This window comes from Capsicum annuum, chromosome 10, assembly GCF_002878395.1.
Source record: "Capsicum annuum cultivar UCD-10X-F1 chromosome 10, UCD10Xv1.1, whole genome shotgun sequence".
Taxonomy (NCBI): domain Eukaryota; kingdom Viridiplantae; phylum Streptophyta; class Magnoliopsida; order Solanales; family Solanaceae; genus Capsicum; species Capsicum annuum.
Window position 1 is genome coordinate 98,638,364 of NC_061120.1, and position 27,091 is coordinate 98,665,454.

The window sequence follows — 27,091 nt, forward strand, 5'->3', positions numbered from 1 at the left end:
CCTCAACACGTGGGGCCATAAAAGTATATGGTTATGCCTTGGAAGTTTGAAACCTATAAAAATAAACATAGCCAAGTGGATTAACACCCTCTATCAGCTATGAACCATCTGGTGTACCCAGTAGAATACCGTCTTGAGAGGTACTATTAAAATGGACCAAATGTTAAATTAGAATATTTTGTAACACTGGAGTAGTGACAAAACCCTGAGAGGTATAGGCTGATCCCAAATCCTCTATATGAAAACCACCTTAACATGATCAATCTTTATCATAAGAGAGGTCGCTCTAAATCTTCCTCTAATTGGATTCGTTCGTTGTGCTCGGCCTCTACCTCAGTCATAGCTGCAACCCCGACCTTATCCCCTTACTGGGACTCTTATAGTAGGTTTTACCTAAGAACCGCATTAGCTCTTGATCAAGTTCTAACCATCGGCACAGAAAAATATGAATACAAGTTTAGAATTAATATTCGAACAACCCACATGATAAGGAATCAAATTAGAGAGGTTTTCAAAAAAATCTCCCACACGGACTAAAGATAGATACAGATATTAACTTATCCATATGTAGGTTATACAAATGAGATTGGTGAACTTAGCACTCTGATACTAATCTTTCAAGGTCATGATGCTACTTACTCCAGCTCAAGTTTAGGAGGTAAGACTAACTCCACATGAGATATGAAAAGACAATTAGAAGATGGATATATCAAATAATAGACATTAGCATAAAATCAAGCGAATAATATAAAAAAAACTCCAAAAATCAAAATAGATACAACTCAAATTTCAAAATCCAGTGTCATGAGTAGAGAACACTCTAAAACTGACATAGTGTACGACAAATACATAAAACTCAATTTTTAGGGGGAAAATAAGGACAACAATTATAAAGAGGATGTCTGAAATAATGCTCCAGAAAAAGAGCTAACTAGTACTCTAAAACACTCGTAAATTAGCAAAAACTTAGACTTTGCAGGTCATACTCAAAATGGGATCTATGCCAAAAGGGTACAAAAAGTAGTAGTAAGTATAGTCCACTTTACTCAGTAGGCATCATAGGACATCCAAGAAAAATAGAAAACTATACATATAAGAGAAACTATGGACAATGCTTCCACTTGTATATAGATAATTTCCCAACAATAGCTCAAGTCATATAGCTCCTTATAGTACAAATAACACTATTACAATAACAATATAAGAGTATCTATAGATATACAAAAGAAAAAATATTACATGATATCAATCACAAAAAGACATTGTAAGTGGAGTAGTGCAATGGTATCTTAAGGATATAATGTCTCAATGTCACCTTGTATACACCTTCCAAGTATTAGCTTCCAAGAGAGGACCCATTAGGAGTTGCAGTTCCTATATAATCTTAATTTTATCAATCAACTTTACCGACACATCCCTTAATTAATGCAATTTATAAAGTGTCTCATACTTTTCAAAAACAATATTTTTTAGTGGTACCAGTTCCATGAATATCAATAAATGAATATAGATGCACGCTCATAACCAATTCAATCATCCTATAATAAACCAACTTAATAATGTTTAAATAAGCTCAAGTCACCTCAAATATGTATAGATCATGATACAAGTGGTCGTACGGCGACACAATAATAGAGTCATATAAGTCATTAATAATATAATTCTAATACTAAACTTGGGCATCATAATAGTAATAAAGTATGAATAATCCTCAAAGAAGACCAATACCAGCCCTCGAATGGGCATCTCGATGATAAAAATATCTCAAGTCAATAATAATTTTAATACAAGCCCCCATATGAGTAATAAGATAATAAAATGATCTCCAAAGATGAATCCCATGATAAAGTCAAAAACCCAAAGTGTAATTTACATGATTGGTTAACTATCCAGTCCGTTCTGAAGAAAGTTAAGTCATAACCTACCTCACAAGTCCAAACACAAACATGGACCCCTTAAAAATAAGTTTTTCCTTTTTGTATGATCTCAAAATAAATTCACTCTATCAAAAATACAATCTACACATCAATGGGAGTCTAGTAATACCCATATTATCCACATTTATTTTGGGTTAAAATACTTTTAAAATTGATCCTGAAATAAATAAAAAATAAAACTTAAAATGTTGTTTGAAAAATAGGTTACACATACTATAAAGGATCTATCCATGAAAACCTATCGAGAAAACAAGTTGATATCAAGCTTGAGATCGTTGAAAAATTATATTTTAAATTTACTAATCGAATCCCAAAATTCCATGTTTAAAGTCCATGTTGTGAAGGTATGTAAGTCATATATCCTATGGGTAATGATTGAAATTTGCTTAGAAGCATATATAAACAAGTTTAATGAAATATCCTTCTTGAAATTGCATATCCCAAGGTTTCAATGTCCAAATATAGTGATAATGGAGTTGGAATCATGAAAATGGAGTATTTATACTATTCAAGTGAATAGTGTCTCACAATCATGACCACACAATGCGATCCTAAGATTCGGAATTGATCAGTATAAGATTATCATTAAAATTATGGGATATGTGCCTTACAATCACAAAGATGGAAATTATGGTGCACCATAAATTGGGTACCCACAATCATCCCAAGGCAAAAATATTTTGAACGGACCCTTGAGATTCATTTAGGACCCCATAAAAATAATATGGTTGTATTACCAGGCTAATCTTAATGTTTCAAATTCAATGAAACCATCGATTTAATCAAAAGAAGTTTTTTTCAATATGTTATCCCCCGAGAACCCTTAGGCTAAAATAATTAGCTTCACATCTAAATGCTTAAAAATCAAAATAAAAACTTCAAACCAGAACAAACCACACTACTAACTCAAAAAAATTTCCAAATCAAATGAAATTGATAAAATCACCATCTGATGCCCATATTACAAAATGTTGACCAAAGTCAGATATAATATTTTTAAGCCTACTCAAAATCTGAAACTCACATAAATCATTCTCGAATGATTCAAGGATGGTGTCAATCATCCCCACAACTCACAGATGACATATGAAACTATGGAAAAGGGCATAGTAATGGAATTACAGAAAAAGCTGAAAAAACACAATGAGGGTTGTTACATTAATTTCCATTGTATTCGTGTCATGACCTAAGACTGCCCCTAGTCATAACATAGTGCTTAGAGTCACAAGTGACCTTGATCCCCATAGCTTGGTATTACACTATAAATTTTGCATAAATTGAATAGTATTGGCAGGAGCTAAGGTCAAATGATATAAAAATAATCAAAACCAACAACAATATCTAATTTCAAAACCTCAAAAATGAATATTTAACTATATATCTGAAAGACTCTATTAAGATGAGTTGCTGGGACAAGCTCACAACTAACTCTAATTTTTTAAAACTAAAATAAAATAAAACAAAATACTGATACTAGTTCTTGAATGATGAGGGCTCACCAAAGTATCGTTGTTGATGTAGTAAGAGATCATACTACGCTTAATTTGAATATTGAGTGTTAGAACCTATATTATGAGATTATATATATATATATATATATATATACACATAAACATAATATAGAGCAAAAGAAAGTATGTGGTCAGTACTTTGAATGTACTGAGCATGTGAGATATGTACTACACTATGTAAAATAAACATGTTAAAAGTGACATAACGACCTAAACATGGGACTGAAATATGTCAATTGATGTTATGAATAAGAAATAAACATGTAACAATAAAAGGTGTTGAATAAACTAGATACAAGGTCTAAAGAGATCTAAGACTAAACTATGGGAGGTTTTAAAAAATAAAATTGACCATGTGTGAAACATCATATCCAACCTCTAATCCAAGTTGGAAGGGTATTTTGTACCATGCTAAGGGAAGGATCCATGATAGGCATGAATTCACTCATGATCTCACTAATAGCGAGGGAGACAACTTCAACAAATGAGGACCTCTTAAACCTAGGGTTGTACGTCGTTTAGGACTTGGATTATTTGAACCCTTGACCTTCTAGTGCTAAGTACTACTCTTAATTAAAAGTAAACTAATAAACTAAAATACACCTTTGTGGCTTTTCTGTTAATGGAATACCTAGAACTATTTGCTTTTTCTAGGATCAACCTTCTTACGTCATCTATATTTGGAACACATAGTCTACCCTGACAATAAAGAACTCCATCTCCCCCTTGGGAGAAAACCTCAAACTTCAAACTCTGGATCATTTCTTTCAACCTAAGAAAAACAGGATCACGATCTTGCTTTAATTTTACCTTGACTACCAATGAGGATTCTAAGCAATTTTGGACCAAAATACTGCCTTTGGCTAAATCAACCAATCGAACTCCCAATCTAAAAAGTTTGTGATCCTCAAAAACAAACTAACTCCTTATTCTCATCTTTTACTTGAGAAACACTTCTCATAGATAATTTGCTATGAGTGTCAGCCACCACATTGTCTTTCATCGAATGGTACAAGACACTCATATCATAATCCTTCAATAACTCTAGCCATCCCCTCTAATGAAGATTTAGATCTTTTTGATAGAACACATATTGAAGCCTCTTATGTTAAGTGAACATATCAACACAAACCCTTTTCACGACTTGAGGCTACCCCCTAGTCATAACATAGGGATTAAGGACACAAATAACCCCAAGTTAACCTATGATCTAGTACCTGTTGTGAGCATTGAATAAAATAATAATAGAAACATCATATGCAGAAGGTAAATTGATCAAAACACTATCAAGATGGATTACTGAAATAATACCCAACGTGTCTGAACTGTTAATAAACCTGAAAAACAAGTCTGGCTATCCCAATGTCTGAATATCTAAATAAATAAAATCATCGAATACATGAGGAGTTAATGGGACAACCCACAACTAACTCCAACTGACTGAAATGAAAAAATAATAATAATAGTTATAAGTACTTAACCTCGATGGATGAGGAATCACCACAACTACTGATGAGTGGTACTGAGCTGACTAAGGGTGATCAAGGGACTGAGCGTCCGAACCTATATTGTGAAATCAATATAGCACAAAAGAAAGTATGCGGTCAGTACATTGTATGTACTGGTACTTGAAAAAGAGACTACCTGAAATGCATATGGATACTGAATATGAATAAATGAACAAGTAAAACAAATGCAAGACCAAGTACAACTTGTGCTAAAATAATCTTTAAAACTAACTGAATGAATAGCTGATGAACTAAAAATTTGGTTCTACAAACCTAAGCTGATATAATCTGGATACTGAACTGAAACTGTGGGAGCTATTATGTAACCTTCATACCCTAATCTGACCTAATCACGGTCCAACCTATAACCCCAGTTGGAAGGTTATCAACACCTCGCCACGGGTACCGATACTGGCTGTGTGGATCCATTAAACTAGCATTCCAAAGGACTAAGGTGTCACCCTTTACTGGTAGGTACCCCTAAGAGAGTGTCAACCCTAAACTAGTAGGAAGACCTCTCAAAAACATACGTTGGCTACGTAGTTCTAGAACTCAGGGACTATTACTCAATGCCATACTCACGACTGGCATGTTATCCCCCATCCCTGGGTTCACTCGATGCTAAATATTACTACCAACTAAACTGACATTGGTACTGATAAAAGTCAACTGGATATCACAACTGATAATGCTCAACATGATCATAAACAACTGAGTTTTATAATAAAATAATGATCTAGTTGACTTATTGCTTAAAAATGGAAGCATGTATAAACATATGGGTATTGGGTGTTCATAACCCTCCAGCACTAAATATTACTTTAAATACAATGACATCATTTAAAAAACACTATAGGGGAATTCATGCTTTAGAGACCCAAAACATAGAATGTATCCCTAACTACTGAATCCATGATTTTGATTATAGGAATATTTTAAACATATGAAGACAACATGCTCACATGGTTTGACTTATTAATATGGAAATTAAAATGTTGTCAATTGAGTAGGATATAAGTAATTAAAATTTAAAGAAAGTAATAACATAATTCACATAGGTAAACATATTGTCATGGCTTGAATTCAAAACTACTAGGATAACTGTCACGACCTGAGGCTACCCCCTAGTTGTAACACGGTGCTTGGAACAACAAGTGATCCCAAGCTAACCCATAAACTGGCATACTTCTTGAGTTAATGATTTAAATTATATGAAAACTGAATTTACTGAGTGGAAAATGATCATGAGAAAGTTTGAATAAATGTAATACTTATAAAGTTTACGACATGATAAAACTGAAGAAAGAAAGTTGAATTACATATCATGACTCTGACTGACTGTTATTGAAGACTCTACTATACTGACTCTATATAGCTGGGACATCCCTCTAACTACCACTAATCAATACAAAAGAATAATAACAATATTGTAAATGAACTATAACAAACTAGAATCCTCAAAATAGGATAACTCATCACCCACTGTTTAGAAGCTGTGAACTGTCTGATTATGATGTGTGTGCTATAATTGGAACCTACATAATGATACAATGTAACACATAGATGTATATGTGGATCATTACTTTGGGATATACTGAGTATGTGGGGGTAAATGTAATAAGCAAAACTGAATAGGTACATTATCTTAAAACATGCATGCTAAGTAAAAGTAGACTCACCAAGAGACTGAAATTAACTGAAAGTTGAGGTATCTTAAAACATGAGTAACAAACATAATCTAATAAGCTGGGGAATCACTATACTTAGTTTTGATAAATCTTTACTTTCGTAAAATAAATAGAACTAAAGCTGGGATATGGCAAAACATAAATACTGAAGATCATGTATGGATAATGAGCATGAAAAACATGAATATGTAAAACTAAGAATGCAAGACCAAGAATAAATATGTACTGACATGATTTGAATTACTAAATAATTAATATCTGAATAATTGATGTCTGAATACTTGGTCATTCAAACCTGAACTTAGATAGTCTGAATATTCTACTGGGACTATAAGAGCTATCATGTAACTGATATGCTCGGTAATGCCCCGAATCCAGTACTCGGAATGCTACATGGTGATCAAGACCGCGAAGGACCACAAGCTAACCCATGACTGATATTTATACCTGTATACTGCATAATATACTAAATAATATAAAAAACATAAACTAAAGGGACATAAGGTTCACATAACTGAAGTAAAATATAACATCTAAATAGGATATGAAATACCTAAAACAACTAAAATAATTGTCTAAACATAATAGTCTAGAAAGCCTCTATCTGACTAAACTGTCTGAGTAAGGAGTTAAGGGGACATGTCGCCAACTAACTCCAATTAATAAACTAATTAATGTAATAATAGGGAAATAATAAAATGTCCTCGAAGAATAAGGACTCACATCTAACTCTGACTACTGATATCTGGAATCTACTGATGCTCTGGAGCTCGTGTCTCTGAACCTATAGTATAAGACACCATAGCATAAATGCATTAGTACTTTGAATGTAATGGTATGCATGTGAGGAAGGTTGAATGCATAGGGTTCATATGCATGAATAATACTAGCTAAATGACTAACATGAATGTGAGAAAACATACATACATACATAGTAACTATGTCTAAAATCATGTAACATGAGTATGTTGATGACAAACATGACTAATGACTGAATTCTGATAACTGAGAACATGAATGACTGTGTCTGATAATCCTGAATCTGATGGAACTAGCTGAGTTCCATACTGTATCTAAGTTGGCTATATCTAATAGTCCTGAATTTTGAAGAACTATCTAAGTTCTTTTACTGAAACTGTGGGAGGTAGTCATCTAACCGACATACCCCAAATGATGCATTACAGTTTAATTGGGGTCTAATCTATGCCCTGATTGGAAAGGTGTCAATACCACACCACTAGTAAGGACAACATGTGAGTGACCCTAATATAACAAGTAACTCTAGTGAGAACGGTGTGAACTCTCATATAGCAGGCTAAGCCACCTCATCTAACCTCATATAGTAGGCTATGTTGTCTCAACCAATGTTGGCTATGTAGTTCTGGAATGTAACGATTGCTTCTAAGAATCACACCCTCATATAACAGGTGAGTTCCCATCCTGGGGTTCGCTCGGTGCTAATTTCTACCTCTATCTGAATAGACATTGAACATGATTTACTGAACTGAACATGAGCTGAGTTACTGAATTTTATTGACTGATGTAATACTACTGATATTTGAGAACTGACTGAGTTCATGAGATCATGGAGATTTCCTGAGTCATAAGACTATCTGAAGTCTAGGCACACAGCTAATGTTTCGGGCACAAGTACCCCCATGACTCGATAGAAGGAAACTGACAAAGCATAACTTTCTTAGATACATAATAATCACCATAATGCATTGACTGAAGCATTTCATCAAACATGTGACAGGCATAAGCTTGTACATATATGGGGATTTCATAACAACATGCTAGTTAGGAACTTTTCCTTCATTTAGGCATTAAATCAAACATATTGTAGGTATGGTACTTGTAAACATCAATGTACAACAATTATGCATCAAGGTCACATTATAATTTCTTCATTCAAGGGTTTAGTCATAGGTTTGCATGAATCTATATTTATAATAATTAAACTCACATAGAAATTTACACCCAATATGGAGTAGAATTCAATTTCTCATTTATCAACATGAACAAGAATATCCCAATCATGAAATCATAAAGAAAATCCATAACTAGAAGTTGGAAAAGGGATTCTTGGACTTCATAGACAAAAGGAGTCCATGAATGAACACTATGCATACCTGGGTTAAGATTCTTGATGTTCTTGAACTTGAAGAATTGGAAATCCGTTAGTTCTTAAAGAAAATTAGATTTTGTTCTTGGAGATTAATGTTTGAGAGAAACCCTAATATTGGCTGTGAAGTAATATTAAACCAAATGCTTGAAATCGGATATAACTGGGTATATATAGGTGGGTGGTAAATGACCAAAATACCCTTTTAAAAATGGCTTTAATTTACTGAATCAGGACCTGCGACGGATCGAACGATGGTCCATCATCTCGTCCGTCGTACGTGGACCAGGGAAGGGGCTTACTACCTAAGTAACGACGGCCTGGGCGACAGTCCGTCATAAGTTCAATGGTCTGTCAACCTGCCCGTCACACCTTATCTAGAAGGTGGCCTCACTATTTTCCTTGCAATGGTCATAGGGGATGGTCTGTCGCTAGTCCGATGGTCCGTCGGCCTCACCGTCTCACCTGGGCGGTTTTTATTGCCTTCTGTATTTTGTCCATAACTTTCTCCTCCAATGCCGAATTTTGATAAAATTGCTATCGATGGAAAAATTATTCAATCTCCCACGTGATGTAAAGTGAAAATCATAAAAATACCAAGTGTAAAAAAAATGGTTTCGTATTTCAAAGAAAGTTCTGATATCCTTGAGATAATTTTAAGCTAAGAAAATGGCATGAGTATTGTAATATCTCCCCCCTGAGAAATTCATTCTCGAATGAGACTAACTGAGAGGGAAATACTAGACTGAACATGAATAACAGGAACATGATCTCATGACTGACCTGACTTACAGGCAGAATATAACATACTGAACATGCATATCTAATGCATGTATAACTGATTCATGAATACATAACTGAGTGTTCTAAAGAACTAAGTTTCTCATAATGAGAATGCATGTCTGATGCATAAATAAATGACTAAACTAATACATGAGTGCATAACTATATATACAATGATACTTGATACCAAGTTTTTGATGGGAACATAAACATAAAACTGAATACCAAATTCGTGATGAACACAGAATATGAAACTGAGTAAGCTTAAGGAGAACTGTTACCTTGAGCTTGGTCTGAGTTGGTGGAGAAGAGGTGAGGATACTTGGTATGTATGTCTACTCCTGCTTCTCAAGTAGCTCCCTCGACGGACTGATTTCTCCAAAGAACTTTAACTAGAGGGACCTCTTTGTTCCTCAATCTACTAGTCTGATAGTCTAAAATTTAAACTGGAAATTCTTCATAAGAGAGGCTGTTCTAAACATCAATGCTCTAAATAGGGACTACTACTAACGGGTCACCTACACACTTTTTGAGCAAAGAGACATGGAAGACTAGATGAACTGAGGCTAGATCTGAAGGCAATTCAAGCTCATAAGCTACCTTGCCGAAATTACTGAAAATCTTTAAGGGACCAATATATCGGGGAAAAATCTTTCCTTCTTGCCGAATCTCTTTACTCCCTTCATGGAAGAGATCTTTAGATAGACATGATCACCGATCTCAAACTCGAGATCTTTTCTACGAACATCTGCATAAGACTTCTATCGGCTCTGAGCATCTCGGAGTCTTTCTCTAATCAACTGGACTTTTTCTAAGGCGTTGAATACCAAGTCAGGACCTATGACTGAGGCTTTACTAACTTTAAACCAACCAATTAGAGATCTACATCTCCTACCGTAGAGAGCTTCGAATGGAGCCATTTGAATACTGGAATGATAGATGTTGTTGTATGCAAACTCAATCAAAGGTATGTGTTCATCCTAACTTCCATTGAAATCGATTGCACACGCCCTTAGAATGTCTTCTAATGACTGAATGGTCCCTTTTACTTGACCATCTCTCTAAGGATAGAATGTTATACTGAGATAAACTTGGGTACCAAGATCCTTTTTGAATGCTTTCCAGAAATAAGAGGTGAACTGGGTACCTCTGTCTGAGATAATAGATAGTGGAACACCGTACAATCTGACCAACTCCCTGGTGTAGAGTTTGGTGTAATCCTCGGCTGAATATGTGATATGGACTAGAAGAAAATGGGCTGATTTTGTCATTCTGTCTATGATAACCCAAACTGAATTATGCTGATGATGAGTTTGAGACAAACCCGTCATGAAATCCATGTTCACTTCTTCAAACTTCCAACTAGGAATACTGAACTACTGTATAGGACCATTAGGCTTCTGATTCTCTATCTTAACCTGCTGACATGTAGAGCACTTAGCCATAAACTCTGCAACATCACTCTTCATCCCACTTCACCAATAGATCTCCCGCAAATTGCGGTACATCTTTATGGCGCCTAGATGAATAGAGTAGCGCGCATCATGCGCTTCTGCAAGAATTTGCTACCTTAAGTCATCTACACCTGGAACACAGAGATAACCCTAACAGTGCAGAACACCATCTCCCCTTGGGAAAAAACCTTTTATTTTTTTATTCTGAACTGACTCTTTCAACTTGACAAGGCTGGGGTCTCTATCTTGCTTTTCTTTCACCTCGGAGACTAGAGATAATTCTAAACTACTCAGAACCCATATACGACCCTCATCTGTATCGACTAAGAGAATGCCTAGTCTGGGAAGATGATGTACTTCCTGAGCTAACTTCGTTTTACTATTATCCACTTGAGCAACACTACCCATAGACAGTCTATTGAGAGCGTCGGACACTATATTGGCCTTACCTAGATGACAGAGGACACTAATGTCATAATCTTTCAAGAGCTCTAACCAGATTTTCTGATGAAGCTTGAGATATTTCTAAGAAATGACATACTGAAGACTCTTATGATCTGTGAAGACATCTATATAAACTTCGTAGAGATAATGTCTCCAAATCTTTAAGGCAAAGACTATGGCGACTAACTCAAGATCATGAGTAGGATAATTCTTCTCATAGGGTTTAAGTTGTATGGAGGCATAGGATATGACCTTACCATGATGCATGAGGACACAACCCAATCCTACTGTGGATGCATCACAATACATTACGAACCCATCTGAACTATTTGGAAGAGCTAGAACTGGAGCTGAGGTAAGTCGAGTCTTCAACTCCTAAAAACTATTCTCGCAAGGATCTGACCACTGAAACTTGACTTTATTCTGAGTCAATGTGGACATAATGAATGCAATAGAAGAAAATCCCTTAAAAAATCATCTATAATGGCTAGCCAAACCCAGGAAACTCCTGATATCTGATCGAGAGACAGGGTGAGGCTAGTTTCTTACTGCTTCGGTCTTTTGAAGATCTACTCTAACTCATCTCCAAAAATGAAATAGCCAAGGAATTCTACTGACCTTATCCAAAACTCACACTTACTGAATTTGGCGAATAGTTGATAATCTCTGAGAGTCTGAAGTACTGTTTGAAGATGGTCTGCATGATCTTGATTACTTCGGGAATAGACCAGAATATCATCTATGAAGACTATGATGAACATATCCAAGTACTTCTGAACACATGGTTCATCAAGTCTATAAAAGCTGCTGGGGCGTTGGTGAGACCAAAGGACATGACTAAAAATTTAACGTGACCATACTGAGTACGGAAAGCTATTTTCAAAATGTCACATTCTCTAACTCTGAGCTAATGATAGCCGGATATGAGGTATATCTTAGAGAAATAGCTATCACCCTAAAGTTGGTTAAACAAGTTATTGATTTAGGGAAGATACTTTTCTTGATCGTGACCTTGTTAACTTGATGGTAGTCTATAGACATTCTGAGAGAACCATCTTTCTTGTGCGTGAATAATACTGGAGTGCCCCACGAGGACACACTAGGACTGATGAATCCCTTATCTAAGAGATCCTTCAACTGTTCTTTTAGTTCTTTAAGTTCTTCTGGTGCCATTTTGTATGGAAGAATAGATATAGGCTGAGTATCTAGATGAAAATCCATGTCGAAGTCTATTTCCCTTTTGGGAGAAATTCCTGGAAGATCTTCGAGATAGACATCTGAATATTCGTTCATGACTGGGACTAATTCAAGACTGAAAGTTTTGGAACTAGTGTCCTTAACTTGAACAAGATGATAGACACATCCTTTAGATATCATTTTCTGTGCCCTAAGGTAAGAAACAAGCTGACCTCAGAAAGTGGATACACGACCCTTCCACTCTAGGATGGGTTCATTCAGAAACTAAAACTGGACTATTCTGTTTCTGCAGTCGACTGTGGAATAATAGGAATAAAGCCAATCTATGCCAAGAATGACATCAAAATCAGTCATCTCTAATTCGACTAAGTCTGCTAAAGTGACTTTCTAAAATATTATAACTGGGCAGTTCCTATATACCCATCGAGCTATGATGGTTTTACCTACTGGGGTAAAGACTGAAAAGGGCTCTGCTAGAATTTTGGGACTGACTCTGAAATCGACTGCTATATAATAAGTGACAAAAGACAAAGAATCTCCTAGATCTAGCAAAGCGTAAACATGCACATGAAAGATCTAAAACATACCAGTAACCACATCAGGAGAATTTTTTTGATCTTGTCAGGACTGAAGAGCTTAGAGATAATTTGGGAATTGCCCACTAGTAGCACTGGAAGTGGCACCCTGCTGATTTGGGCGACCGGACTGAGCTGAGGAATGATTCTATTGACCCTAAGGACCTGGCTGAGGACAATCTCAAACTCTATGGCCTGGCTTTCCACATCCAAACCAAATACCATTGCCAGCTCTGTAAATACCCTGATGGTGCTTTCCATAAGTCTAGCAAAAAAGATAGGTGTGGGCACTACTAACACTGACCTTGGACTTAGAGCCTGGGGCTCTATCTTTGTTACACTCTATGAACTTAGGAACTGGAGGGATGGCTGAATAAGGAGCTAGAACTAATGACTTAGGACGAAATTGAGAATGGTTTCCTCCTTCTGACTTAGGCTGAGCAAAGTTGAAACTACTTGTCTTCGCTCTCTTTTTTGCTTCTCCCACATCTTAATATTCTGCTCCTCTATCTGTTGAGCATGAGTCATGAGCCTGAATAAAGTCATGTCACTATTCAGAATGGTGGATCTGCACTCATTAACCATGCTATCATTTACCCCTGAAATGAAATTCATCATCCTTGCCCTACTATCTGCAACCACATGAGGGGCATATCTGGATAATTGAGTAAACTTAAGAGAATACTCTTTCGCTGTCATATTGTCCTGCCTGAGGTTGATCAATTCTAATACCTTAGTTTCCCTAAGATCTAGGGGAAAGAATCTATCGAGGAAAGTAGACACAAACTCCTCGCACTCAACTAACCCTGCATCATCTGACCTTTCGAACTTCCATTGCTTGAACTAAGTGTGAGCAACATCCTGCAACTGATATACAACTAGCTCATCACTCTCAACAGTAGTCATCCCCATGAAGTCTGTCACTTTCTGCACCTGATCTAGGAACACCTGAGTGTCATCATCTATCCTAGACCCGAGAAAGGATGGAGGATTCATTCGGGTGAAGTCCAAAATCCTGGCTGCAGCTGAATTGGCCACTGGATTGGCCAGAATAATAGTTTGTCGTTCATTTGGAGCAGCAATTAAGTTTGCAAAAGTAGTGAATGCATCTCAGAACTCTGCAAGAGAAATATGTTCACCCAAAGGTTCTTCGGGATGAGGGCTGGCTGATTCCCATTTCATCTTTTAGGAGGCATGTTCTGTAGAAGAAAGGGAGAAATGGATTTGACTGAGATATTAACTTGAGATTGTGTTCACTAGCATGACATGAATACTGAAAGAGGGAAAACTATTCCTAAAATATCTTATAGCCTCCTGTACATAAATGTGGCGTGAAACACATCCACGTACAAGACTCTACTAGATGCGTCTTTTAGACTCCTTAGGACTCTATTGAACCTTAGGCTCTGATACAAAGTTTGTAATGCTCAGAATCTGCTACACGGTGGTCATGACCCTGAAGGTTCACAAGCTAACCCATGACTGATATCTGTACCTGTAAACTGCATAATATACTGAATAATATGGAAAACATAAACTAAAGGGCCATAAGGTTTACATAACTGAAGTAAAACATAACATCTAAATGGGGTATGAAATACCCAAAATAACTGAAATAACTGTCTAAACATAATAATTTGGAAAGCCTCTAACTGACTGAACTGGCTGATTAAGGAGTTAATGGGACATGTCCCCAAGTAACTCCAACTAATAAACTTATTAATGAGATAATAGGGAAATAATCATGTCCTCAAAGGATGAGGACTCACATCTAACTCTGACTGCTGATATCTGGAATCTACTGATGCTCTCGAGCTTATGTCTCTAAACCTATGGAATAAGACACCATAACGCAAATACTTTAGTACTTTGAATATGCTGGAATTCATGTAAGGTAAGATGAATGCATGGGGTTCATATGCATGAATAATACTAGCTAACTGACTACTATGAACGTGAGAATACATGCATACATACATAGTAACTATATCTGAAATTGTGATAACATGAGTATGCTAATGACTAACATGACTAATGACTAATTTTGATAATTGACAGCATGAGTGACTGTATCTAACAATCCTAAATTTGATGGAACTAGCTGAGTTCCATACTGTATCTGAGTTGACTGTAACTGACAGTCCTGAATTCTGAAGAACCATCTGAGTTCTTTTACTGAGACTGATACTAAGACTGTGAGTCATCTAACCAACATATCCCGAATGATGCATTACAGTTGAATTGGGGTCCAATCTATGCCCTGATTGGAAGGGTGTCAATACTGTGCCACTGGTAAGGACAACATGTGAATGACCCTAATATAACAGGTAACTCTAGTGAGAACGGTGGGAACCCTCATATAGCAGGCTAAGTCACCTCATCTACCCTCACATAGCAGGCTATGATGTCTCAACCTATGCTGGCTACATAGTTCTGGAATTCAAGGATTGCTTCTAAGAATTACACCCTCATATAACAGGTGGGTTCCCATCCTTGAGATCGCTCGGTGCTAATTTCTACTCCCATCTGAATACACACTGAACAAGATTTACTGAACTAAACATAAGTTGAGTTACTGAATTCCATTGACTAATGGAATACTACTGATATCTGACAACTGACTGAGTTCATGAGATCATGGAGATTTCCTGAGTCATAAGACTGTCTAAAGTCTAAGGATTCATAGCTTGATTAAGAATATTGTGAAAACATGACATGCCTCTAGGCACATAGCTAATGTTTTGGGTACAAATACCCCCAGGACTCGATAGAAGGAAACTGACAAAGAATGACTTGCTTGAATACATAATAATCAATATAATACATTTACTGAAGTATTTCATCCGACATGTGATAGGCATAAGCTTGTACATACATGGGGATTTCATGACAACATGCTAGTTAGGCACTTTTCCTTCATTTAGGCATTAAATCAAACATATTGTAGGCATGGTACATGTAAACATCATTGTACAACAATTATACATCAAGTTCACATTCTAATTTCATCATTCAAGGGTTTAGTCATAGGTTTGCATGAATCTATATTTATAATAATTAAACTCACATAGAAATTAACACCCAACATGGAGTAGAATTCAATTTCTCATTTATCAATATGAACAAGAATATCCCATCATGAAATCATAAAGAAAATCCATAACTTGAAGTTGGAAAAGGCATTCTTGAACTTCATAAATGAAAGGAGTCCATGAATGAACACTATGCATACCTATTTTAAGATTCTTGATGCTCTTGAACTTGAAGAATTGGAAATCCCTTAGTTCTGGAAGAAGATTGGATTTTGTTCTTGAAGATTAATGTTTGAGAGAAACCCTAATGTTAGTTGTGAAGTGATAGTGAACCAAATGGCTGAAATCGAATATAATTGGGTATATATATAGGTGGATGGTAAATGATATAAATACCTTTTTAAAATCTTCTTTAATTTGCTGAATCGAGACCTGTGACGGCTCGTGCAATGGTCTATTGCTAGAGCGACGGTCCATCATTTCGACTGTCAAACGTGGACCAGGGAAGGGGCTTACTACCTAAGTAGCGACGGCCTAGGCGACGGTCCATCACAAGTTCGACGGTCCTTTAACCTGCCCGTCGCACCTTATCTAGAAGGTGGCCTCACTTTTCCCTTGCGACGATCGTGGGTGATGGTCCGTTGCTAGTCCGACGGTCTGTCGGCCTCACCATCGTACCTGGGAGGTTTTTACTACCTTCTATATTTTTGCCATAACTTTCTCCTCCGATGTCGAAATTTGATAAATTGGTATCGATGGAAAGCTTATTCAATTTCCCATGTGATGGAAAGTGAAAATCATAAAAATACCACGTGTAAAAAAATGGTTTCGTATTTCAAAGCAAGTTCTGACATCCTTGAGATGATTTCAAGCTAAGAAAAGGGCACGAGTATTACATGCTCCAATTTGAGCTAATTAGGGTCGAACCTGTAACCCCTATTGGAAAGATGTCAATACCTTGCGACGGGTAGTGACACATAGTTTTGTGGATCCACTAAACTAGTGTCCTGAAGGACTAGGAAGTCACCCTCTACTGTAGGTTCCCCTAAAAGAGTTTACACCCTCTACTCGCAGGAAGGCCTCTCATACCTATGCTGGCTACATAGTTCTGGAACTCAAGGACTGATACTAAAGGTCACATCCTCTACTGGCAGGTGAGCCCCCATCCCTGGGTTCGCTCGGTGTTAAATCCTACTCCCATATGAATGACACTACGCTACAAGAAAAATAGCCTATAAGGAAGGAAAATCTGGTCCCTAAAAGTCCAAATCTTGTCCCAATTGGTCTTTTAGGATGGAAAAAAATTGGTCGTGGCCCGTCCAAACAGGCTCCGCCGCTAAAGCTCAATGGCGACGAGTCATCAAAGCCGTTCCTTAAAATCCTTTTGAAACAAAAAAAAATACGGTCCAAATTATCTTTTAGCGATAGTATATCTTGTCTCAACCGACTAACTACCTGGTCGTAATTATCCCTTTATGACGATATATCTCGTCCCAAATAGACTAACTATCTGGTGATAAATATCTTTTAGCGATGGTATATCTTGTACCAAATAGACTAACTACCTGGTCATAATTATCTTTTAGCGATGATATATCTCATCCCAAATAAACTAACTACTTGGTCATAATTATCTTTTAGCGACGGTATAGCTCCTCTCAAATAGAATAACTACCTGGTCCTTAATTATCTTTTAAGGACGAGAAATACCTTGTCCTAAATTATCCTTTAACGACGAGCAAATTTATTTTCCTAGATCAACCTTTAAAGACGAGCAACATCCAGGCCATAGATCAACTTTTAAACACAAGCGATATTCTAGTCCTAGATCAAATTGCTATCAAGAATCTCGATACAAAAATATGATATAATTAGAGACTAGAAAACTAATTAGGTAACATTTAGAGACGAGCAACTAACTCGTCCAGCATGCCATGAATTACGCACCTTTTCAAATCTTTATTTTTTCCCAAAATCAAAACAGATAACTCTAAAATAATTACATTTTGAATTAAGCTACAAATATCAAATAAACATTTGAGATTAAATTATGCATCAACACTAGAATAGAAGGTGCAGTTATGCTTCGTATCAGTTTTCACAAATTTGCTTAATCTTCTAGGTAGGCCCAGTCTTGATTGCATAGTCTAAATCATCTATCAAGTCATTGACATCTTCAATCCCAACTGAAATTCTGATCAGATCCTCAGTAAGACCTCTAGCCTCTCGTACTTCAGCCGGTCTAGTTGCATGGGACATGAAGCAAGGAAAGTTTTTAAGTGACTTGACGCTTCCTGCAAATTTTCAGGATCACATAACACATTTGGATGGCAACAAAAGGAAAACTTAAATGGAAGAAGAGGTACATAATGAATGGCATCAATATAGGCATAGATTTGAATTAAATATGATATGTAAGATCTGAACAAGAGTGGTCATTTGATGAATAATTTGCATCACTCAGTACTATACCATTGTCCTGTGGACAAGTTCAAGAGGTCAAATTGTTCCAGTGCCATACAGATGTTTACAAGAAGAGTTATTGTGATTTTCATCTTTATTCGACATCCATATTTGTTCTCTCCCCTAGTATAAAACAAAATCTGCAATTATAATTGAAGCTGAAAATCTGATCTCCAGCTAGTTTATCCTAAAAACAACCAAAAGGCCTAATAATTGCCTATGTCTATCTCTCTTGCCACTGGAAGTATTCAATGGATAGTAGATATACTTGAGTCAAGTTTGATATGAAGTAGTTCAACACACCATCTCCTAGTCTTTTTGTTAGATTTAAAGTTTAAATGCTTCCATCTCTTTCTGCATTGTTCATTCTTACAGTTTGTTATTACACGGTGTTTTTAAAAAGCAACATTGTTTTGATACTCCTTAACAATCTGTCTATTCCACACAAAGGAGAAGACACATTTAAGAATAAACACCGTTAACTTCTGAGATTTTCATCCCCGCTAGAATATAGTTTCAACCTTCCCAACACAAACAATACTGCATGTTTACAATCATCAACATGAAAAAGAGAGAGGCCAAAATCATGTATTGTACACTTTGATAAGAAAAAGTGATTTTAGGTATCGGAGAAAGTAATTGAGCATAAGTTGAAACTTAACCAAAATTGACAGTAATGTTGATGTATTTGGTAGCCTCAGCAATATGCTACAAGAGTGCCAAATAACCTGTCAGAACACTTAGGACCAATTCTTCGCCCTCAGCCTGCAAGTTTATCGAGAATCAGACACGTATCTTTCAAGGGAAAGCTCAAAATCTCCAAAAATATTGTTGCACACGCATCAGGAGGGCCTGACAAGCACATGGTGATATTTTGAGATAAAATAAACAAGAGCAAGGAAACAATTAGAAATGAGAAGAAAGAAAGAAAGAAAGGGAATTAACGTGTTCCAATCTGGTTGTATTTTGCCAGTCGCTCATTTCGGCAGGGTGCTCCCGTCTTGATCTGCGTTAGAAGAGAATTTAAAAGAATATTAGTATGATGCTGGAGGTTAAAAGAGTGGAAAAGATTAACCAACATTTAATAGCTGGAAGTCGAGAATACCTATCCACTAGCCAAACCAACAGATAGATCTGCGATAAAATTATCCTCTGTTTCCCCACTTCGGTGACTGACCATAACACCCCTGTCCGCAGCTTTGGATTCTAGTGCCGCTTCAATGGATTTTGTCACAGTACAATTCATGTAAACCTGCAATAACCTGCAATATTTTGAAAAATAATGAGTCAGGTATTCACTAGCCTATGTTTCTATCTAAGAGGATTGAACCCGTAAATAACATGATATTGAAAAAGGTTGCTGTTTCTATGTCGGAATTTTCTCCATTTCCCATTCAAACTTGAAACAGAACTATACATAAGAAAAGAGATATAGTTCATGAGAACTCTGACGAGTCAAGTGCTTCAAGTCACATCCCAAAAAAGGGACTCAAATTAATCCTAAGTTGAGTCGGAGTCTTCACTTTCGATGCCGCAGCCGTGTAGGTTTCTCCAAAAATACACTACTACTGAATAATCCGACACGCACTAGTTGACATTTCTAAAGAGTCCGAGCAACACAGTATTAATCACACCATAAAGAAAATATGAAAACATAAAGATCATTCAAAATGGATCATAAACATACTGTCTTATGACAAATGCGTTCATTCAAAAAGATTCATATATATACTAGTATTGTATTGTTTAGACCAAGATCTTCCTAGGATGATTCCTGCTAGTTAAATACCAGTCTTTCTAATGGGAAAATACTTGGCTTTTAGGTTATCAAAAAGGGAAAAATACTTGACTTTTTCTGGAGAAATGCTCCAAATTAAGCACCACTATTTTAAGGCTCTTCCTGTCAATGTATTAAGGATATTTTGCTTATTAGTGATCGGGAACAACTCGAAGGTGTTGTGCCTTTCAGGTAGCCTAACTTCACTTTGCTTCTTTAATTTATGTACAATTAAGTTTTAGAACTTTGAGCAACTAAGTAATTGAAATGAGAAAAAAGCCAACGGATGGAACAAGCCAGCTATGCTACAGAAATATGTGTGTTTCTTAAAGACAAATCTTTACCTTCAACAACAATGTATTGCATTCCTTTTTCGGAATTACTTCAGCAGTTCTCCTTGGATTAGTCACCAAAAAATCACCACCAACAAGCTGAATATTAACTAAAGATTGTAGAGATACCCAAGAGCTCCAATCATCTTGGTCAAAGGGAACTTCAATAAATACAATAGGAAAATATTTGACATACTCCTTGTAGAGTTCACAGAGGCCCTGAGCACTAAGTACATGAGCTCCATCATTTGGTTGATTGTTGAAATTGAGATCATATTTTGCATCTTTTGGCAAGACCTCAAATGTTGCTACATCCATGGCAATTTTAGTCTGCACCTATCTTTCAATTAGGAAGTCCAAAAATTCTGAAAATATAATAATTTAATAGAACTACAAGGACAAAAAGAAAATTGACCTTGCCAGTGTAACCATCCTTCTCAATTGCATCCATAAGCAATGCTAGCCCTTCCTTGTTATCCTGGACATTTGGAGCAAATCCACCCTCATCACAAACATTGCATGCAACTTGCCCGTACTTAGTTTTGATAATTCCCTTTAGAGTGTGGTAGACTATTCTCCAATCGAGTATGGACAGTTAAATACAATGTAAAGAGATCTTATTTACAAGTTAGTAGAACACATAATATGCAAAGGTTACTTCTCTTAATGCAGATTTACTGAAACCAACACTATTTTGTCAAAGTGAGACAGATAGCCATCAAGAAAGAGGGAGGCAATTTTATATTTACATTATTTTCTTTAATCATAATTCCAGAATATAGGAGGAACAAATATTTACATTATTTTCTCACCTTCACTACCCATACGAAGTGCCTTAGCAAATGTTGATGCTCCAACAGGTAGAATCATGAACTCTTGCATAGCCAAATTGTTATGAGTATGGCTCCCTTCATTTATCACATTGAAAGCTAGAACTGGCATTATAAGTTCTTTAATTACAGATATTTCTTGAATGTGTTTATACAAAGGTACTAGTTTTTCTCAAGCACCAACTCTACACACACTGAGAGAGACTCCAAGAATGGCACTAGCCCCAAGTTTTGATTGATTAGGAGTTCCATCAATATCCAGCATAACAGCATCGCCATCAGTCTGGTTCCTTCACAAGAAAAAAAGAGAATGGCCACATTTAAATGGAAATGAAAAAGTATTAAGAAGCCTCCAAGGTAGCCCTTCTTCCTATTGAATTTATTATTATTGACAAACAAACTTAAATAGATGGCCACCAAAAGATAGCCAGCAATGTATGATATATGTATATATGTGAGTAACCGTGTATAACTCATGTATATTGAACTACCTTTCATATATATTTTTGGCTATGCGTAACCTCTCCTTTATTATTAGGCAATACTGCACCAATATTCTCTACTAAACAATCTTTTGAGATGTCTTGGTGTGTTATGTCATCTTCTTGCTGTCTACCTCAACTTGAACCAACCAAGCTTCAGCAAATTTCATTATGACTAGCCAAAATCATATATGCAATAACCTAAGTTTTTAGTTAATTGACAACCAACGAAGACTAGTAGTAAAAGGTAAACATACTCAACCCCTTTTATACTCCCTTCGTTTCAATTTGTTTGTCATGACTTCTTTTCTACTTCATTTAAAAAGAATATTTCTTTCCTTTTTGGCAACTCATTAATTCCACTTTCCCTATGCCATGTTTAAGACCATAAGATTAAAGCACATTGTGGTACATTCTACAGATCTCATAAGTATCCTTTACTTTCTTTAACTCCGTGCGAAGTTAAATTAGACAAGCAAATTAAAATTGAGCGAGTAATGAGAAAACAAAGTGGTTTACACACAGAGTAATGGATCGTACACAACCCCTTATACTAACACAGAAGAACTTTCGTTATTATCCAAGTGCTCTGAACAACTCTCTTTGATCAGTAAAAATGCTCTAAGCAAATTTTTACCTCGTTAAGTAGGAAAACTACCACTTTGTAAAGTACTGTAGGTATTGAGAAAGAATATTACAATAAAATAAACTAATACCGCTAGCCACAAGATAATACTACAGCCACAAGATTACGCTAACACTATGCAAAGGTGAAATTAATCTATTTTTTATTCATGTATAGTTGCTTTTATGAGAAAACTAGCCAACGTAACGTTTTATTATATCTCAAATAATAAATAACACCTTGTAACCTTAATCTCTTCATATTTCTACATTTAACATACACTACAGTAAGATGCTTGTTTTATCGGTCTCCATAAACAATAATTTCAAAGTCATTTGTTGTTCTTTATCTTCTATCACTTACACCTATAATTATCTTGAATAAAGATTTAGATTTGTCCATTCTGATTATAGGTAGCATGATACATTTCCAACCTCTTTTTATACCTCTGAATATTTCTTGTATATTGAAATGACTCCAGTGAAGCAATAAAGGCAAATTTGTGATATTGATGTAACATTTTCACCCTATTAAATGATTGTTGTGTTCTCATAGATATGATATTCCAAAATAAAACCTAAATGACTGTTTGCTGATGGATCTCACCCATTATGTTGGATTAACTCTTGTTAGCTTGCTATAATTATATTTTTGGTTTGCTTTCTTTTCCTCATTTTGCACATATGTTGTTAAGGCTACCTCATTCAGTACTTTACTGGAAATATGTTTATTTCCCTCCTCAAAATCTTGTTTAATGTTTGTATCCACTTTTTCTTTTGCCTCATTTAAGCTCTTTTGCTGGATTTGGTGAGAAATAATACCTTGCAATGCTCTCATAAGTGAATTATTGTGTCTCAAGGCTACAATATTTGTTACGAATTAGGTGATCAAGGTTGCACCAGTATCTTGATCATTATTTAGTAGTGACAGAGATGGAGTTGGCTAGCATTCAATTCTTTTTATCTTATTCATTCCTTAAGAAGTAGTTGAATTCACCTGAAGTGTCTCCTGATAGCTAGAGACTGCTAAGGCAAGTCTCTATGCTTCTAGACTATTCTTAACCCATGTATTAGTATATTATTTCCTATTTCTTGATATTCTTTCTCTTGTAGGTCATTGGTTACCACTGAAGGCTGTGAATTATTAGTTTGCACTTTCAGATTCTCACATCATCTTAGCTTAATACTGAAGGTTGAAAAACTCTTCACATTTCAACTGAAGTTCACCGCAATCCTAACTTCTCACCAAAGATTACTCTACACAAAAATATCCCTCATAATCGCTATAGATATTCATAATTTCATCTAAATAGTCGAACCACATGTTAGCCTGCCCTCATTTCCAGATTGTACAACTCATAAAACCTTTTGAGACTTGAGATAAACCTAATTATAACTATTAATCCGAAGCATAGCTTGCTCCAAGTAGTACAATAACAAAAGCCCACCGTACTTAGATCAGATCGTAAATTAAGATATCACAAACGGCAACATGACAAATCTAAGGCTCTGTCGCACCCCACCCTACTTGGAGACTGCCCCGCCCTGCCCCGCGTAGCAAACCAGCCTCACTCTACACCTGCTACACCCCATTGCTATTCCCAGTATCTAGACAATAGAGCGACGATAACTGACCAACCACAAATTGACAAATTTCATACTAAATTACCGAGTTTTACAAATAAAAAATAACAGATTTGGATAGCAATAAAACTAATTTAGAACAATTTTGGATGAAAAGAGCAACCCGCGGAATTGAACATAAATCATACCTCGAATTCACGATTAGGGCAAATTATTAGATGCAATTGCCCACAGAATTGAAGAAGCAATTGGAAATTTTGCACTCTGAGAACATCTTCTCTAAGATTTATCTTCTACTATGTGTGTGAACTAAGAGGAAGAAAGAAACAAGACCCAATTCAGGTAACTTCAATGCCACCATGAAAACGCAATCAAGAAGAGCTTTAAAGTGCAACCCCACTGTGAAAAAATGAATTTTTAGAAAAGGGTGTGAAACAAAAGGAAGAAACAAGAACCCCAATTCAAGTTTACCTGACTGCAAAATCAGTTCATATACTATTTGATTTGCGATCAGCCGATATCAACGATGTGTACTGGACCTATGGCTGCTATAGAAAGGCTGGAAGGATGAGCCCTTAATTAATTTGTTACCTTAATTTTTTGGAAAGTTTGTTAAAAGCCAAGTAAAACGGAATTGGCTCCTATTAAGTAGAATTAGTAAAATAAAATAAATTATTAAAATTTTAATATTTTATTTTGGTGTTAGGTTTTCCCGCACAAAGCTCCTAACTAAAATTTGGGACTAGTTAAAAAATATTAGGGACCGGATTTTGTACCTACGCAATAAAATATAATATTAAGGACCAAAATTTAATCTCATCCTAATAAATATACTTTTAGCGACCAAATTATTAACTCGTCCCTGAATGTTGGTCTTAAATAGACCTTTTTCTTGTAGTGCTAGTATTATTATGGGTCTAACATGAAGTGGTACTATATTGATAAGCGGTCAACATAAATATGGTAGTCTAAATAAAATAATAAAACATGGTCTGACTGACTTGTAACTTGAAAATGGAAAGATGTAAAAACCACATAGGTATTGGGTGTTCATAATTCTCCCGCACTGAATGATCAAAAAATATGATAACAAAGTTTAAAACAGTGATATAAAATCATAGATCGAAGACCCAAAACATAAGGCATTTCAATAATTGAGTGGAATACTTGAACTTGAACATGGGGATGAGTTAAACATGAGAAAACAACGTATTCACATGGATTACCGCATGAATTTGATAGTTAGCATGAAATCGATTGAGTATAAAATGGAATTAGAACATGAAATAACTTAATTTATATAGGAACACATATGGACATGGCTTCAATTCAAACTACAAATAATAGCTTGAGTTAAATTCATCTTAAATATGTATATATTCATACTTTAAACCAAAAGAGGGTTTTGAGCTCAATGGGTGAAAGGAACCCACTAATGAATACCGCACATACCTTAATTGTATGGATTATTAAAGAAATCTTGAAATTTGGACATAAATCCTTATTTTCTTGAGAGGAAAAGTTTGAACTTTGTTCTTGGGAAAAGGAGAGGGTTTCTACTCAGTTGTTTTTTAGGAATATGGGAAAATAATGCCTTCTTGAATGTCCCAAATCATGTTTTGGATGACTTGGGCTAAGGGGAAAGGACCAAATTACCCCCTTGGACCATAGGGAGCAGGAATAGTATAGGAATAGCCTCTGATATACGTTCTTTATACCCAGAGAACAACCCTCGTGACTCATCCTTATTCCAGGAGAATAACCCTTGCGGCGTGGGCCTATCATGGACCCTTACTGTTTCTCATGAAAATTGCCATAACTTTTTGCTCGGGTATCGGATTAAGCCGAAATTGGTATCGTTGGAAGGCTAACTCAATTATCTATCATTTGGTGGATACTGAGATGAAAAATTCAACATATGTCAAAATTTATACATGTTCAAAGTCGACCCTTGTAGAATCAAATACCAAAATTTGGCCGAATCAAAGGCTCTTATCTCAACTTTGCTCTAAGTGATTCCTATTAATATTTTTAACTTCATAAGCACTTAATACACTAGTATAAATATCATGGCACATGTATTAAAATAAATATCATGGGATTAGAGTTTACACACTTAAGAACGATGGTTCAAAGTGTATCCCAAAAATATGGGGTGTTACATTATCTCCCTCTTGGAATCATTCATCCTCGAATGATGGATAGGAACTTGTTGAAGTCTTATAAGTGTGTAATAATGTACACATGACATGTTTTATAATGAAGGATGTATCTGAGCTAAAATATTATAACTTTTATCTTGTAATTGATTCAGAGTTGACTTGACTTTATTGACTATAAGGAGCTAATTCATGTTGAGAGTTTAGAACTCACTTGAAATGTTCATGATATGATCATACATATAGAGCTGCGAAGTGATAACTGATACAACAAAATTCCAAAAGTTACAAAGGATGGAATAATGTATGTAACTTCTTATTAGGAATTGTTCCCCAACAAAACACGTATATGGATAAAAAAAAAGGGCTTCATGACATTGCCAAGTAGATTATGTAAGCATGAATCATGAAATAAAGAAACCAAGGTCGTACAATGGGTATCACAATGTTTGAGCTGGAATACTTGGAAAACTTAGGAAATTTACTAAACACTTGTGAACTGAATCATGACTAAAAATTTGAATCATAGACACGAAGCATGGACTGAACTGAATTTACAACTTGCATGGACGTGAATGAATTACCT

The 27,091-nt window shown here is 35.8% G+C and overlaps 1 protein-coding gene across 4 annotated transcripts; it reads right to left on the reverse strand.

Annotated features, from left to right (window-relative positions):
- Positions 1-18,193: 18,193 nt before the first annotated feature.
- On the reverse strand, positions 18,194-24,975 carry LOC107844295 (enolase 1, chloroplastic-like). Of its 4 annotated transcripts, none has more exons than XM_047398072.1 (9): positions 24,818-24,975; positions 24,535-24,655; positions 21,639-21,946; positions 21,242-21,396; positions 20,839-21,162; positions 19,823-19,979; positions 19,663-19,723; positions 19,380-19,482; positions 18,194-18,548 (listed from the first exon to the last, which is right to left on the reverse strand). In XM_047398072.1, the coding sequence occupies exons 3-6, from the start codon at positions 21,766-21,768 to the stop codon at positions 19,935-19,937; spliced, it is 654 nt and encodes a 217-aa protein (XP_047254028.1). In that variant the 5' UTR covers positions 21,769-21,946; positions 24,535-24,655; positions 24,818-24,975; the 3' UTR covers positions 18,194-18,548; positions 19,380-19,482; positions 19,663-19,723; positions 19,823-19,934. The 4 variants fall into 4 exon arrangements, with proteins under 4 accessions (XP_047254028.1, XP_047254029.1, XP_047254027.1 ...); XM_047398073.1 differs by having other exon boundaries at positions 21,639-21,939; positions 24,818-24,963; XM_047398071.1 differs by having other exon boundaries at positions 21,639-21,939; positions 24,535-24,745; positions 24,818-24,963.
- Between the last annotated feature and the right edge of the window lie 2,116 nt (positions 24,976-27,091).

What these genes read in the sequence shown, in the direction of transcription:
- LOC107844295 (XM_047398072.1), bottom strand. Translation starts at nt 21,768, where the DNA reads ATGCCAGTTCTAGCTTTCAATGTGATAAATGAAGGGAGCCATACTCAT. An exon ending in ACTTCGTATGGGTAGTGAAG is followed by an intron (nt 21,397 to 21,638) that starts GTGAGAAAATAA and finishes ATTGGAGAATAG; the next exon opens with TCTACCACACTCTAAAGGGA. An exon ending in AGGATGGTTACACTGGCAAG is followed by an intron (nt 21,163 to 21,241) that starts GTCAATTTTCTT and finishes ATTGAAAGATAG; the next exon opens with GTGCAGACTAAAATTGCCAT.